Here is an 18,149-nt window from a genome sequence, read left to right on the forward strand (position 1 = left end):
AGTGCACCTCTGGGCCTTATTTAGTATACAGATAATGAATGTTCATGAGTTTAGTGGTACGAATATTTCATGAGGTGACCGAATTAAATATTTGTTCCATTGAGCGCATGCGCTCACACAACTGGGTCGGCGCTTGTGCACGTGTACTACAAAAAAAGACTGCGTACATCCTTAGTGCAGCAAAAAAAAAAAAAATCACAAATTAGTCCAGCTTTTCACTGTAACTTCCTGCTAACAGCCTCCAGACAGTGCAGTGGATTTGCTTTGTGTGTGCGTGTGCGCACGCGCATTGTATGTCTGCGTGCAGAGTGCAATGGTACCAAACATATATAGAACCAAACTGCACTCTAAATGCAATACAACACAAATGGGACGAATAATCCATGTCATGTGACATACAAAGCACCAATCAAATAACAAGGATCCACTCAGCCGTTATATAATACTACCTCTATTAGTGGTTATTAACATAGACGTTTAGAGTTTATCCAGTGAATAAACATTGTTACATACTGACAACCACTGACACATGTTATCAGAAATGCTTGCATTTATTAGCCCTGGCACTGATCCATGAAAAAAAAAAGAAACTAGTTAGAAATTATGTTTTCAAATTGGCAGTAATTGGAAGGTATTGGTTGACACACTTGCAACAACAGGATTATGGGGACAGTCTCAAAGAGTGAATGGGTTGCCTGTCAGTGCCTGACTGATTACCTCTCCAGATTGTATACAGTAGGATTTTGTGATTAGAACTAAAATGGAATGATATAGTTTTTTTTAACATCTGCCAGTGAGGTAATGAATTTATTGTCAGTTGTGTGGTTGTCTCCAGGATTACCCAAAAACTCATTCATTAAACCTTTATGGAAGGGTGAGGTAGGGTATATTACATTTTTGTGCAACCTTCAAAGCAGTTTCAGTTTTCAGTTTTGTTGCATTTCTCATGAAAAAAGTGTATGTATTAAAAAAAATATATATATATACATTTGATGGGTGGATTTGTGTTGACAGAGGTTGTGCATTATTGTGTGCCCATCTAGTATGCGCCCCCTCGCACTTTGAATAACTGCACCAAACTACAGGTTTGAGCAAGCCTTAAAACATTCTCCAAGTAAAAGATCATGTAACAGGGGAAATTATGTAACTAGTGAAAGTCACACGAGATATGTAAATCTTTATTTTTGGAAAACATGAATGCAGTTTCAATCAGGCTAATGTCTTTCCACTGAGTGGAGTTCAGACAGAGTTGACCCCAGTGCTGCGTGGAAGGACAAGGGCCGAGGCTGGTTGTTGTATTCTGCAGGGCTGTCACTCATCAGTACACTCCTATTTTGCAGACGTAGAGCTCCTAGATTGTGAAGGGAAGTCTGATTCAAGCCTGGAGCGAGAGCCAGCAGAAGATGACTCCAAGGGGGCCGACGGTAGCAAGAAGAGGAAGAGGAAACCGTACCGGCCGGGTAGGGCACCTGATTGAAGGAGACAGCTCCTCTGAAGCATAAAATGGTGCAGTGCCTGTGTGACATTGTGGCTGTAGCAAAGTGGTGCTGTGTCAGGGTCTCTGACGGGTTTCTTAGTGTTTCTGAACATCAATGCAGAGAGCATTTAACCATGCCCTCAAATCACAGAAGCTTTCCATTCATGCTACAGCTGTGACATCAATTAAAATGGTGTTCTTTTGAGTATGTTTAGTGATTTGTTGATGACGTTTGTTTTTGTACTTCTTTCAAAGGCATTGGTGGATTCATGGTTCGCCAAAGGAGCCGTCCAGGACAAGGTCAAGGGAAGGCCAAAAGAACCCTTTGCAGGAAGGATTCTTCTGGCTCTGTGTCAGAAAACCCCCTTGTTAAAGATGAAGGTCTGTGCGTCAATATTGGTTATTTACATTAGAAAATAGCAGGTTGTCAACTTTATAACCTGCGTTACCAAAGGTAGAGCAGGTCTAGTAATTGCTTGACTCTGAGTGTAGTCGTACAGTGAATCCAGAAAGTATTCACAGCGCTTCAGTTTTCCCACGTTTTGTTATGTTACAGCCTTATTCCAAAATGGAATTAATTCAGTTTTTCCCCTCAAAATTCTACTCAGAACAACCCATAATGACAACATGAAAAAAGTTTTTTTGTTTTGTTTTGTTTTTGTTTCACTGATCATCTCAAGTATGGGTGTACATGTACTGTATATCCATGTGGCCAGTGGGTACATAAGATCTTGACAAGGACTTTGTTTGTCAAGGTGAAACTTGGTACAGAAGGCCACTGCACACAGACCTCGACCATATTGCGCATATTTTGATTCAAAGTCACTCTGAAACATTGTCTTTGCAAAGACTGACTTTGTGTATCAATGTGTGATACTTGATACATGAAGTCACTTCACTAAAATCTCTGACAGCTTTGGTGCGTTACAGCTCTGGCAGCATGTTTGATTCTAATTATGGTCACCAGGGGACAAAGTCTCTGAAAGCTTGAATTTGTGATGACACAACCAGGGTTTTCTGGATAGCAATGAAACTTGCTATTGAGTGTGCACAACCTTGAGATTGGGCTCGCAGATGCAGGTTAAAGTCCATGTTGCCCTTGTGTAGATGCTTCTGGTATAGCATTTTGGCTCCATCACTTGGAAATTTGTGTATTATAACATAAAATGGAAATTTGATTTTTATTTGTTGTAGGATGGACCGAGGCACTGCCTGATACCCCTGTGGATGAAATACCAGCTGGACCAGAAGTCCCAGAGAAAATAAAGAAACGCTACCGAAAGAAGAAAACAAAGTTAGAGGAGGCCTTTCCCACCTACCTGCAGGTCTGTCACCAAGCAGAGCAATTGTTTACCCAAACTGCTGCTTTTACCCACCTTGGCAAATATTGCCATATTGAATGGGGACATAGTGATTCATCTTCATGTATTGTGAAAGACGTTATTGTTTATTCATAATGAGACAGGAGTATTCTAAATATGCTGGAGATCACTTGTCCTGCAAATTTTCCTCATTACCTGGCTCTCCTCACACCTAATTATGAATGATATTTTCAGCCAATTATAAATTGTCATCCACCAGGCTTGACTAATCAGGTATGGGTAGAGCAGAGAAAATAGACAGTGTGCACAGCAGGCGATCTCCAATAGCAGTATTGGTGACAGCTGGTGTAGAGTGTGGTGCTGTTTGATTTGCTTTTGAAATGCTTCCTGAGTGGGCTGTGAGTTGATACACAAACATAAAGTTGAGATAACTGCAAAGCTTTGTGTGCACCCCCTTCAGCATTTCAGTGTCACTTTGTATTGGCCAAAACATGGGTGTGTTGCACGCTTGACGCCACAGACAATTGTTAGTTCTCCTCTTTATCCCCCATCCGCATTGGGAAGCTGGGAATGCTCAGTCTAACCTGAAGGTTCTACACAGGGAGGAAGAAGACTTTATCAATTATTGAATCAGCAACATTTTGGCTTTTTAATGTCTTGGGGCAGCAGGGAGCTGGAGTTTATTTATTTATTTATTACTGGGTATGATGGATGATATGTCTGTTAGTGTGTGGGGGAGGGAGTTGGTGTTGTAACAATGGTCAGAGGTTCTGTATGTCAGTGAGATGATGGTTGGACTGTAGAATTTCTGAATGGCACACTGGTGTATTTCTCTTTGAGTCAATTTGCATTTCATTGTGTTGGATATTGATGTTTTGTTGTGATGGCTGCTTTGCGAAGTGCCATACAGTGCATCCGAAAAGTATTTACAGCGCTTCACTGTTTCCACATTTTTTTATGTTACAGCCCAACATGGATGAAATTCTTTTTCTTTTTCTTGAATTCTATACACAATCCCCATAATAACAATGTGAAAAATAGTTTTGGAGAGTTTTGCAAATTTAATAAAAACAAAAAAAAACTAAGAAATCACATGTACATGAGCGCACAGCCTTTGCCACAAAGCTCGTAATTGAGCTCGGGTTCCTCCTGTTTCCACTGGTCATCCTTGAGATGTTTCTACAGCTTAATTGGAGTCCACCGAGGGTAAATTCAGTTGATTGGACATGATTTGGAAAAGCACACACCGTGTCTACATATAAGGTCCCACATGTCAGACCACACCAAGCATGAAGTCAGAGGAATTGTCTGTAGACCTCTGAGACAGGATTGTCTTAAGGCACAAATTTTGGGAAGGCTACAGAAACATTTCTGCTGCTTTGAAGGTCCCAATGATCATCTGTGAATGGAAGAAGTTGGGATCGACCAGGACTCTTCCCTGAGCTGACCACCCATCTAAACTGAGCGATTTGGGGGAGAAAGACCTTAGTCAGGGAGGTGACCAAGAACCCGATGGTCACTCTGTCAGAGCTCCAGCATTCCTCTGTGGAGAGAGGAGAACCTTCCAGAAGGACAACTATCTCTGCAGCAATTCACCAATCAGGCCTATATGGTAGAGTGGACAGACGCAAGCCACTCCTTAGTAAAAGGTACATGGCAGCCCACCTGGAGTTTGCCAAAAACCACCTGAAGGACTCTCAGACCATGAGAAACAAAATTCTCTGGTCTGATGAGACAAAGATTGAACACTTTGGCGTAAATGGCAGGCATCATGTTTGGAGGAAACCAGGCACCATCCCTACAGTGGTGGTGGTGGCAGCATCATGCTGTGGGGATGTTTTTCAGCGGCAGGAACTGGGAGCCTAGTCAGGATTGAGGGAAAGATGAATGCAGCAATGTACAGACACATCCTGGATGAAAACTTGCTCCAGAGCGCTCTTGACCTCAGACTGGGCTGACAGTTCATCTTTCAGCAGGACATTGACCCTAAGCACACAACCAACATATCAAAGGAGTGGCTTCAGGACACCTGTGTGAATGTCCTTGAGTGACCCAGCCAGAGCCCAGACCTGAATCTGATTGAACATCTCTGGAGAGATCTGAAAATGGCTGTGCACGACGCTCTCCATCCAACCTGATAGAACTTGAGAGGTTCTGAAAAGAGGAATGGACACAAACTGCCCACAGATAAGTGCACCAAGCTTGTGGAATCATATTCAAGAAGACATGAGGCTGTAATTGCTGCCAAAGGTGCATCAACAAAGTATTGCTCAAAGGCTGTGAATACTTATGTATATGTGATTTCTTAGCTTTTTGTAATTTCTATAAATAAATTTGCAAATGTATATACAGTAGTGTTCAGAATAATAGTAGTGCTATGTGACTAAAAAGATTAATCCAGGTTTGAGTATATTTCTTATTGTTACATGGGAAACAAGGTATCAGTAGATTCTCACAAATCCAACAAGACCAAGCATTCATGATATGCACACTTTTGTTTTTTGTTTTTTGTTTTTTGTGAGACCAGTTCTCTTTTGCCTGTAGAGGATAGAGTGGTTTCTTCTGGAAGCAGCTCTCTTCTGTTTGCAGAGGGTAGAACTATGCCTCTGTTAGGAAACTTTTAACAGGTAGGTGCTCAACTGATTTTAAAAGTGTTTGTCACTGTTGGTCTTTGTTTACTATATTATCGGTCTAAAAGTTATCGGACAAAAATGTATCGGAAGATAATTAGTCCGATAATGGTTTTTAAAGTTATCTAAAAAGATAATCCGATAATGAAAACATTATCTTTGATAATTATCTGTTATCGGATTATTGGAACTGTGCCCACCACTGCCTGTAAGTCCTGTGACAGTTAGAAGACGCCTGCATGAAGCTAATGTATTTGCAAGAATCCCCCGCAAAGTCCCTCTGTTAAATAAAAGACATGTGCAGAAGAGGTTACAATTTGCCAAAGAACACATCAACTGGCCTAAAGAGAAATGGAGGAATATTTTGTGGACTGATGAGAGTAAAATTGTTCTTTTTGGGTCCAAGGGCCGCAGACAGTTTGTGAGACGACCCCCAAACTCTGAATTCAAGCCACAGTTCACATGCCCTTGAAATGGGTGTTTCGACAAGACAATAACCCCAAGCACACTAGTAAACCAGCAAAATCTTGGTTCCAAACCAACAAAATTAATGCCTCACAGATGTGAAGAAATCATGAAAAACTGTGGTTATACAACTAAATACTAGTTTAGTGATTCACAGGATTGCTAAAAAAACAGTTTGAACATAATAGTTTTGAGTTTGTAGCGTCAACAGCATATGCTACTATTATTGTGAACACCCCCTTTTCTACTTTTTTTTTTACTAATAGCCCAATTTCATAGCCTTAAGAGTGTGCATATCATGATTGCTTGGTCTTGTTGGATTTGTGACAATCTACTGAATCTACTGGTACCTTGTTTCCCATGTAACAATAAGAAATATACTCCAAACTTGGATTAATCTTTTTAGTCACATAGCACTACTATTATTCTGAACACTACTGTGTGTGTGTGTGTGTGTGTGTGTGTGTGTGTGTGTGTGTGTGTGTGTGTGTGTGTGTGTGTGTGTGTGTGTGTGTGTGTGTGTGTGTGTGTGTGTGTGTGTGTGTGTGTGTGTGTGTGTGTGTGTGTAAACAACATGTTTCATGTTGTCATCATGGGTTGTGAGTAGAATTTTGAGGGGAAAAAATGGATTTACTCCATTTTGGAATAAGGCTGTGTGACAAACTGGAAAACATGTAGCACTGTGAATACTTTCCAGATGCATCGTACAAATGTATTATCGAGTAAGGTAATTTGACAGCTTTGAAAGAAAGGTGCAGCATAACTTTTTATTATTATTATTTTCATCACCAACTTCAGGAGGCATTCTTTGGGAAAGACCTATTGGACAAAAGTAAGCAGAGCAGGCATCAGGGGACAGAGTCTGGTTTACTAGAAGAAGGGCAAAGTCACATGGAGAGGAAGCACCAGACCACTAACTTCCTGGACCCTTCATCAAACTCTCTGCTCAGCGCTTCAACATCATCTTTTCCCACACGACCACCAGCAGCACGTATGTACACACGTCACTACAACACGTATTGATCCTGTAGAATGTGTGTCACACATGGCTGCAATTACTGAAATTTAATTAGGCTACAGCTGGAATGGAATTGCAGCTGAGTCAATACTTCATGCTGGTTTCAAAACACCTAATACTACTTGTTTTCCACTTGAAGTCAATTCTCCTGAGCATTTCTCACTCATCAGTGCTAACATTATGCATAATGTGAGTGCAAGATAAGCGATCTGATCTGACATCACTGCACAAGTTGTGGTTCTGTCATGTCTGCACTCCTGGTTTGTTATTAAGATGACATTTAATGTATAAATGGGTAGAAGAAAAAAAACTTGATGCAGTTGTACCTTTATTTTAGTAAAACCAGTCTAAATTTGCAGGCTTTGGTGTTTTGTCATTGTTGTTGTTTTGTTTGTGGAATGGAGCCTCAGTGTTTTTCAGCCTTGTTGGGTGGATGTTTGAGTTGCCCTACACTAAATGTATCATTTATTAAGTTTGGTGCATCTTGAGTAAATAAAAGCAATTATCTACTGTTAAAAAAAAACTACAACAAACACATGTTAGACATTTATATGACACTTTATACAAAGCAGTGCTCTGGCAAAAATAAGTATGATGAGGGCAGAAAAGAGTTGTGTGAGGGTCATTGGTGCGTGGGCTCATTGAAAATTAGCAGGTTATGAGCCAAACAAAAACATTTTTAATGATATTCAGCTCAGTTCAAGTTATTTGCATTTGGATAAGTGAAAATACATTTTAAGCATTTTAGTCAAATAATACATTTTAGTCAAATATTACCTAATGGCTAATGTCAATGTTTGACAATTGTTTTGGAAAACACTGGTTGAAGAACTGGGTAATTCTATAGCAACTAATTACAATCAGCAAATTTTTAATGATAAGCTCAAATATGGCCATATTTTGCTGTCATTGTGATTTCATTACTGTGGAATTGCCCAGCTACAGTCATGAAAAGGTGCAGCGCTTGCTGACCAAAAACACCTGTGTGATTGGAGAACAGACACAGCGACTGTGTGGGAGAAATTCAAGACAGGAGAATTTAAAATAAAAAGCCACACCTCAAAGAAAAGTAAGTGGCGGGCAGTATTTGGAGGTTGTTCATGAAGACGACATCAGCGCTGGTTACGTTCAGTGTGTTTATTGCGATGCCTTTCTGCGGGTTGAACATAATTTTGTCTTCATTAGTATTCACGGTTCCAGTCCCGATCGGGTTGACTTAGAGCATTGGATGAATTCAGGTCACTCGTGAATGGACCCGCACATCACTGGTGAGCGTTGCCCGTGTCATTGAGGTGATGCAGTTAAATACTGGACAGAGCAGCCAGTGATCAAATCAACCAAGTGGGAACATTACTGATGTGGAGACATGAGCAGGAACACATTCACATCTGATGTTTCAACAACTGGTATGAGGTTGCTTTTGCCGATGAATTCCTGTGGTCTCTTGAATAGGAAACATAAACTCTGTTCTATGTTAAGTCACCTACTCAGGCGGTCAGTCCCATTGGAGACCCCAGGGATTGCAGTTCTCCATCCCTACGATGGATTTCCGTCAGTTGGGCTGCCAAAAGGCCATATATGAGAGTGCTCGACAGTAATGCTTGCCCACTCGACACTGATGAGTGAACGGTGCTGTCGAACCTGTGCTTCACGCTCCCCACTTTTCCGATGCAATGTTCATTTTCAGTTGTATTTAGGACAAAATCTGGTGAAAAATCAGCATATTTCAGTGATGTTCCTGCAGCAGCAGAAGTGGTTTTGTGATAGACAATTTTAGGAGAAATTAACCTGATTCTCTAATCACCCACGTTCTTTCTCTCTCTCTCTCTCTCTCTCTCTCTCTCTCTCTCTCTGTCTCTGTCTCTGTCTCACTCACTCACTCACTCACTCACTCACTCACTCACTCACTCACTCACACACACACACACACAGCCGCATACAGTCTCAACTTTCAGTGCAAAGTTGAACAAAGAGAAAAAGTATGAAAGCAGAAACAGTGATTAAAAGAATAAATCCTCCAGTGTCTGTAACTACACGTTCTGTGTGTTGGAGGCGTGGTTTAAACTGACTGCTGCTGCATGGAGAGGAGAATGTGGGCGGAGGGGCGAGAGGAGAGCGTGGGGGGGAATAACCTATGCGTAACATCAAATGACATGAAATATAACAAAATAACTAAAAATTACATTATTAATTAATTACAAAATTACATTTACATCAGTTTAACTTTGTTTTTACTACAGCGTTTTCAGACGGTTTGAGTGTTAAGACATGATAACATTGTGTTGACTTATGACATCATCAAAAACAAATTTAGATGACTGGAGAAGCAGGACAAGCTCAGATTATTTCTCGGACTACGTGAAGAAGCTGAATGTTTCTGGTGTCATAACCACTTGAAGTACGCTTCACTACAAAACGGTGAAACACAAAGTTTCCCAAAAGTCCATGCCGTCAATGAAACTACTTCCAGCAATGTTTTTCACCACAAAGAAGCCTATCAACAGTCAGTTCTTTGTTAAAAAAAAAAAAATTTTATTTCCCAAATTTCTTCTGTTCATGAAGTGATTGTTTTCCCATTGATTCTGGGTTTTTGCTCAAAGATGGATCATGTGTTTTCCATGTGTTGACTGTACTTAACAAGCCAGTTGCCCAAGTGCTTAATGCAACCTGATTTTACTTTGAGCAACCTGAAAATGACAAGAAACCATTAAATTCTGTCCCAAGAGGTTCATGTGTCTTATTGGCTCAGTAATATCTTAGTTCAGTTTAAGCTGTTTCATTCTTATGGGTACATGATAAAGTAGCACTGACATGCAGTTTTAAAATGTATTATTTTACCTCATAGTTTCTAGAATCTACACAGCTATGAATGAAAAACTTATTCTACTATTGAATATTCGTTCATATAAGTTTAATTGAATATTGTTCAGTCAGTTTACATGCTTTGCTGTGCAGTTTCAAATTTTGCATAATTGAGTCCTCACTGTGGCTTGACTTCAGTCATGAATGGAAAGTTGTAATGAAATGAGTACAATTTTTTTTCCTGCTACCATGACTTTCACTCTGTAAATATAAAAAAAAATCTATATGGACTTTTGTTCTATTCATCCTTGAAATTGTGCTGAAAATGGACCATTTTGTACCTCAGTTTCAAAAAAACAATTTCCTGGGGAGGCCCTCTGGATCCCCACCTGTAGGACGATAACCCCCTCTCACACTCTTCCCAGCATTGGTGCTGGCAGTCCAACAGTTTCAGGTTGTTTTACCTCAACTTATGTGCATGTCTGAAATAAGAGAAAATGGGTCATTTTTATTTTTTCTATTTGCCAGCGATTTTATTTTATTTTTTATTGGTCTGTTCTAAATATGAAGAGAAAAGCAAACTTTTTTTTTATTTCTGCGCATCCATTTTTGATCAGGAAAAAGAAATGCAGCAATCTTTTGCATTTTAAGATTTCTGTTGATTCTGATTGTTTTCTTAACTGTCACCACCATGTTTTGCCTTAAATCCTAGGACACGATCGCAAAAGGGTTTCTATAAAAAGGTAGATGGTGAACATCTTATGATTTGGCTGTAAAAAAAAAAAAAAAAAAAAGTCAGAAGATTATTTTATTATTTATTTAATTTGCTTTAATCCCTGAAACCCACACCCTCTTGACAATCCATTTGAGATGGTTGCACCTCCTGCCTTTGTGTAACCCCTTTTCAGGAAGAAGTGGCACCACAGTTTTAGCAGATTATAAGGATTCAGTATAATTATTGTGAGCAGAGTTCCAATTATGCAAATTTATTCTTCCACTGCATGGCGCCATCATGGTCAAGTGCATCACAGCTCCTTGCTTTCATCACCTCAGTCATCAACAACTGTGCAGTCAGTTTATTTATTTTACTGATATTTTACTGCATAAATGAAAACAATGCACCACGACCAGGTAGAATTATTTTCCTTTACATTTTACACACTGGCAAAAGTGCAACAAAGTTTGACTTTCATCCTTTTGTATTGTATTGCTACATTGTTTTGATTCAGTACAATATGATGGTGAGTGCTGTTAGTGCTGTGGTTGGTTATATTTTGGATTTGAATCAAAGTTGGTAAAATAGTGAAATTTGAAAGTCTTTTGTGGTTTCTTGTTTACTTCAGTTTGGTTTTGCATTGGTAAGATTGTTCAGAAAGAAATGAACTCATTTTCACAGACTGTGTTGAAAAAGTTGAGCCTTGTCTAAAATAGAAAACATTGCATTTTCAGACATATCCACTGAAAATTGCATGAAGCTGTACGGCCTTTCAAATTTCACAAACCTGTTCAATTTAGATGTCTGCTGCAATCCAAGCATTATACTAATATAGTTTTGTTTTTGTAACATGTTTCAGAATTACAGCACATTTAAATGAAGAGAACATAATTATCTGAGGAGGGAAATCCAAAGCGAATATTTTCTTTTCTCGTCATTGTACAGACGAACTACAGGAGGAAGCACATGTGCACATGTATGCAGTTTTGAGATTATGATAACATCTGTAAGAAGTCTTCAAAATCATTTCAGAGGTGTTGTCTGGTTACAAAGACAGTATTTTTAGATTTAGAAGTGTTTATTTCTTGCTAACTTTTATAAAATACATAAGAATGACATTAGAGTTATACAGAGATGAGCTGTTTTGGACTGTTTTTGCCATCTTGGTTTATTTTGCTCAAGCGAGCAACCAACCGACATCTCACTGCCTTTCTTTTCTCCGATTGGCTGTCACCATGTTCTTTCTGGCATCCCTTAGGCCGATAAGTTGAAGCTTCCACGCAACCTATGATGTTGCAACCAAATGTATGTCATGGTGTCTGATCTCTTGAATTTCTCCCCTTCAGGGGGAGAAACTGTTTCATATTTGTTTATTGTTCATATTGTTTTAAATTGTTTCCAGACTGTGTTCATTTTTATCATATTGGCAGTATCAGATTATGAATCCCTTATTTAAATGCTAAGGACTAAAATTATAGTGAGGCCAAAGAAACCCATTTTTATGACTTAAATCTTCAAAAACTCAGAAACCGTACAGCTTTAATATTCTGCCATCTTCCACATGATTAAGATTTCCGTCAGATCAGTGTTTCATCTTGTAATCTGTAAATATCATTTGTAGTTTTGTTGCTGCTTGCTGCAAAGTTTGGCTCAAGTGGCACACTGTACTTTGTCATGCTTGGACAAGGAAGCTGTTGTTTATACACAGGCTATAAAAGTCAATGCACTCTTGGGTTTTACCTGCATTTTTTTATAAGTCATAATTTACATAATCAAACTTCTTTATACCAAAATAATAATAATAAAGTATTTCAGTCTCACTAAAAACAAACCTGTGCAGTCATTTAGATGAAATGGAAAATGTGGCACAGTAATGGCAAATCTACCCAAGAGTAAGCTGTTGTCAAAAACTGAATGTATGAATGAAGCCACCAAATCAAAACAATTCTGTAAGTTGTCACATCATTCTCTAATTGGAGAGTCTGTGTACAGAGACATCCTTTGATTAAAAAGATGTGAAATGCGTATGAATTATTATTATTATTATTATAACATATGACCAAATTCTACAAGAATGAATGTCCATACAGGCAGCATCTAATACAATGGCTCCAATTCCCAACCTCATGTCCACTTCCCATTACCATCAATTTTAATTTGTGACTCGTTGGTTTTCTTTCTTTTTTTTCCCTTTCTTCCTTTTTTCCATCCACAGAGACATCTGAGGAACCATTAGTTGATCTGTCTGATGTTCTGAACACTGATGCAGACATCTTGGGAATGCTGGGAAAGCCAAGCAGTGACTCGGGTGCGTCTATACAGGCAGTCACAGTGGGAATAACTTATAAATTATCACCAAACTCTGATTTTTCCGAAGTCTTTCCTTCTTGGGTGAAACACAAAATTTCCTCAGAGAGCACACTTTTGTTTTTTCCATTTTGAATTTTTTTTTTTTTTTTTTTTTACTATTACTTTCACATTCTTTAACAGTATTCTTTAAATAGTTGTTCCTTTCTCATTTTTGAATATATTTTATTTGTTTTCACTTGTGTTATGTTTGTTCTGTTTTCACTCATTTTTATCTGGTTTTGGGTTCTTGTAGGTCTTGATTTTTGCCCCTTCCAGGTTGACAGCTCACCTCCTCCTTTTGGTAAGGGTGCTCTGGCCTACTAATCCCTTGCTTAAGTGCATTTTCCCTTCTTACAGTATGCGTGTTCCCTGCTGAAATTACATGTATAATGGGGGTTTTAATTGTATTTATACTCTATTTCAGTTTTGTTTTGTTTTTTAACACTTTAAAAGTTGCTCAGGGCTTTCCTAAATCTTTGCACATGTATTCACACTGATGGTTCACTCTTTGTTTGTAGTCTTTATCAGCCTTATCATATTGGTCAAATTAAGGGGGCGTGCAGTGATGTCTCGTGCCACTGCATCCATGGCACCACTGACCTGGTTTTAGCCCTGGATGGCAATGTTCCAGGCAGACAATCAGTCCATCCCCACCCTGTTTTGGACTGTTTTCCACCATCTTGGTTTATTTTGCTCTGACGAGCAGCCAGCTGACATCTCGCTCCTTTTCTTTACTCTGATTGTCTGTCACTGTGTGCTTTGTGCGCGCGGGGGGGGGGGGACCACCACACATCAGACACATCTGAGACATAATTAAGACAATATGCTCATCGTATATTACACGTACAAGAATGCAGTTGGATGACACAGCCAATCTGAATTCTCACTCAATTTTGTAAGTGCAGCAATCAGGGTATCCATTGATTCTACAAAGATCAGTGTTATTAGTCAAGTCAAGGTCTATAAACCTTTCCTTACCAGCAAAAGTATCTGATTTGCTGGTTTCCAAAATCCTACCAAACACCTAGCCTATACAGGAATTGAACAGCGTAGAACACATCCCTGATGAACGCTGGCCTTCACTGGGAAAAACTCTCTCTGCTCCCTCTCGATACACCACTCACAGTACCTGTGTATAGGCCAACTATGATGTCCAGCAACTTCTTTGAGATCCCATGAATTCTCAGGATGTCCCAGAGGTCAACCCCATTAACTGAATAAAACACAAAAAAGCTTTGCTGGTATTCAAACTTGCCTTCTATGAGTACTCTGAGGTAGAATACAGTCGATTGTTTATTTCTTGGGCCTGAGGCCAGACTGTTGTGAGCAGCATATAGCTGGACGTGTATCTTATTAAGCGTAAAATCTTTGCAAGATATATAGTTGTTGCAATCTATTCAGTCAGCTTTTCTTTTCCAAATTGGGACAAGCGCTTACTTCCAGTCCACTGGGATGATACCCATCTATTTATAACTAATATATACCAACAAATGACATGAAATATAAGAAAATAATGAAATGTGAAGTGTGCATCATATTTGAATGAAATTGGCTCAAGTTGTGGCTCTTACAGTAGATTAAAAAAAACAAAACAAATCTTGAATTATTTTGTTGTGCTTCACATTAACACATTTTCAGTCACTTCTGAGCATGCAAAAAGAATAACTAGACCCAACACTGAACCATGTTTGTGTTTAATGACTGCACATTTAAGAAGACTTATTAATGCACTTATTACATTAAAGCTCACGTGACAAGTCAAAAAATAAACATAATGCAGAGTAAATTCATCCAACACCAATGAGAAACATTGAATGGAAAAAAGTTTACATTTACACTCTTTCACTGTGTTGGTGTCTGACACAGCCCTCGGATTAAAGATACTGTGTGTAGATTTTTTTTAACACAGTAGTAAACACTGCATCCATCCAATATTAATGTTTTTAACATTTTAAATGTTATTTATAACTATATATACCAACAAATGACATGAAATATAAGAAGATAATGAAATATGAAGTGTGCATCATATTTGAATGAAATTGGCTCAAGTTGTGGCTCTTACAGTAGATTAAAAAAATACAAATCTTGAATTATTTTGTTGTGCTTCACATTAACACATTTTCAGTCACTTCTGAGCATGCAAAAAGAATAACTAGACCCAACACCCATTTTATTTCAAAAGACCTGCGCTGGGCCCCTACAGCGTTGTGGATTTACTTTTTTTTACATTGGCAACGTAATCTTAGCCACACTTTGCTTTTGTAGTATCATTTGCCAAACTACCTTTCTTAGCACACTACAGCACACCTGAGTAGCTCCTGAAATTAGCAGCTCATGCGAGGCGGCTTTGCTGGTTTTATGTGGTTGAACAGTGCTGGGCCTTGGCACTCACATTTTCAATAGCAAGTGTGTCCCAGGACTCAATGGCCAAAACCTCTAATGCAAACCCTGTATAGTAGAGCAGGTACTGGAGTGGGTAAGGAGCTGGCCTGCCAATATGGCAACCTGGGTTTAAATCCTGCTCATGCCATGCATCTGTATGCTTGAATAAGACAATCTGCATTGTTTCAGTCTACCCAGCTGTAAATGGGTACTGACCTCAGGTGAGGAAGTAAACTGCGTTGGGCTGGCGTCCCATCCAGAGGGAGTTGTAGACTTATCTGCTTCTGGAAATGAGCACCGGCACCAATGGGCCTCAGAGTCTATATTATTCTCGACAAAATCTTCTTCAACCTCGTCCTTTTTCAGCTGCTCCCATTAGGGATCACCACAGCAAATCATTTACATCTCTCCCTGTCCTCTATATCTTGCTCTGTCACACCAACCACCTGCATGTCCTCCCTCAGCTATCTATAAACCTCTTTGGCCTCCCTCTTTTCCTGCTGCCTGGTGGCTCTATCCCCAGCATCCTTCTCCCTATATACCCTGGGTCCCTCCTCTGCATATGTCCAAACCATCTCAATCTCTCCTCTCTGACTTTGTCTCCAAAACGACCCACCTGTGCTGTCCCTCTGATTTGTACATTCCTAATTCTGTCCATCCTCATCAATCCCAAACAGAATTGCAACATCTTCAGCTCTGCCACTTCCAGCTTTGCCTCCTGTCTTTTTGTGTTAGTTCCACAGTCTCTAAGCTGTACAACATGTCTAGTCTCACTACTGTCTTGTAGAATCTCCCCTTTACTCTTGCAGATATTCTTTGTCACGAATCTCTCCTACCACCTTTCTCCACCCACTCCACCCTGCCTGCACTCCTTGACCTCTCTACCACAGAGTCCATTACTTTGGACAGTTGACCCCAAATATTTAAACTCATCTACTTTCACCACTTTTACTCCTTGTAACTGCACTATTCCACTGGACTCCCTCTCATTCACACACATGTAGTCAGTCTTGCTTCTAGTGACTTTCATTCCCCTGCTCTCCAGAGCATATATCAACATTTTGAGGCTAGACTCAACCTCTTCTCTACTCTCAGTACATATCATAATGTCATCTGCAAACATCATAGTCCATAAAGACTCCTGTCTGATCTCAGCAGTCAACCTGTCCATCACCACTGAAAACAAGAAAGGACTCGGAGCTGAGCTTTGGTGTACTCCCATCGCCACCTTGAATGAATCTCTCATTCCTACTGCACATCTCACCACTGGCACACTGTCCTTGTACATGTCCTGCACTACCCTCAGATACTTCTCTGCCACTTCAGATGTCCTCATACTATACCACAACTCTTCTCTTGGCATAAGCTTTCTCTAAACCCACAAACACACAATGTAACTCCTTCTGGCCTTCTCTGTACTTCTCCATCAGCACTCTCAGAGCAAACATTGCACCTGTAGTGCTCTTTCTCGGCATGAAACCACATTGCTGCTCACCGATCTTCACGTTTTCTCAGCCTAGCTTCTGCTACACTTTCCCATAACTTCATGCTGTGGCTGATCAGTTTTAATGCCTCTCTAGTTACTGCAGCTCTGCACATTACCCTTGTTCTTAAAAATAGGAACCAGCGCATTTCATCTCCACTCCTCAGGCGTTGACTCACTTTCCAAGATTTTATTAAACAATCTGGTTAGAAACTCCACTGCCATCTCTCCTAGACATTTCCATGGCTCCACTTGAGTGTCATCTGCACCAACTACCTTTCCACTCTTCATCCTCTTCATAGCTGCCCTCACTTCATCATTACTAATCTCTTGCACTTCCTGATTTACGATCTCCACATCAGTCCAGCCTTTTCTCTTTCTCATTTTCTTCATTCATCCCTCCACCTTCTCAGCACACTCTCCTCGCTTGTCAGCACATTACTATCTGCATCTTTTCCCACCCTAACCTGCTGTACATCCTTTCCAGTTCTGTCCCTTTGTCTGGCGAATCGGTACAAGTCCTTTTCTCCTTCCTTACTATTCAACTTCTTGTACAGCTCACTTACATCCTTTTTTGTAAGCTTTTGCCACTTCTGTTTTTGCCTTATACCTCATTTCCTTGTACTCCTGTCTATGTTCTTCATCTGTCTGACTAGCCCAGTTCTTTTTCACCAACCTTTCTCCTCATGCTTTCCTGGACATCTTCGTTCCACCACCAAGTCTCCTTGTCTTTCTTCCACTGTACAGATGTCACACCTAGTACCTTCCTAGCTGTCTCCCTCACCACATCTGTAGTACTTTTTCAGTTGTCCAATATTTTTTCCCCTCCATCCAGTGCCTGTCTCAGATTTGACCAACTTTTAGGGCTACAGATTTTGCGGCCTTTTGACATTACAAAAATACATTCACACTTGAATTTGTGTTAGGTAAAATTTCATTATCACTCTGTTCACACTGCAGTTGTGGTATTTGAAATCATGATCATGTTTATGTCAGCTCCTCAACTTGCTATTCCCTTGCTATGCATCTTCTGTTGCATGACACAAATTTTCAAATCAACATATGCATATAGATGACAAATTAAGTAAGCCAGCGGAACAACATGTTAAATCATTAAATGCATGTGAGGGAAAGATCAAATTTGGGCAACTTGTGCCAGATAGTCTAAATGCAAAAATAGTGACAAGGCCAAGCAAGAAATGAGCACTTTTGGATCAGACAGTTTAGAGAATAAGAGATTCTCATGAATGTCCATTCAATTTCTAAAGATGAATGAATTTCTCATACAACCCCTGGAAAAAATTATGGAATCACCGGCCTCGGAGGATGTTCATTCAGTTGTTTAATTTTGTAGAAAAAAAAGCAGATCACAGACATGACACAAAACTAAAGTCATTTCAAATGGCAACTTTCTGGCTTTAAGAAACACTATAAGAAATCAGGAAAAAAAATTGTGGCAGTCAGTAACGGTTACTTTTTTAGACCAAGCAGAGGGAAACAAAT

General features: G+C 39.6%; 1 protein-coding gene across 1 annotated transcript in view; it reads left to right on the forward strand.

Annotated features, from left to right (window-relative positions):
* Positions 1-18,149, forward strand: part of kmt2cb (lysine (K)-specific methyltransferase 2Cb) — a 252,332-nt gene that overhangs the window by 183,964 nt on the left and 50,219 nt on the right. The window contains 6 exon segments of the mRNA XM_034182661.1: positions 1,341-1,460; positions 1,733-1,858; positions 2,672-2,802; positions 6,693-6,885; positions 12,645-12,737; positions 13,032-13,079. Coding sequence (XP_034038552.1) covers positions 1,341-1,460; positions 1,733-1,858; positions 2,672-2,802; positions 6,693-6,885; positions 12,645-12,737; positions 13,032-13,079 — 711 coding nt within the window.

This window comes from Thalassophryne amazonica, chromosome 12 (assembly GCF_902500255.1).
Source record: "Thalassophryne amazonica chromosome 12, fThaAma1.1, whole genome shotgun sequence".
NCBI classification, from domain to species: domain Eukaryota; kingdom Metazoa; phylum Chordata; class Actinopteri; order Batrachoidiformes; family Batrachoididae; genus Thalassophryne; species Thalassophryne amazonica.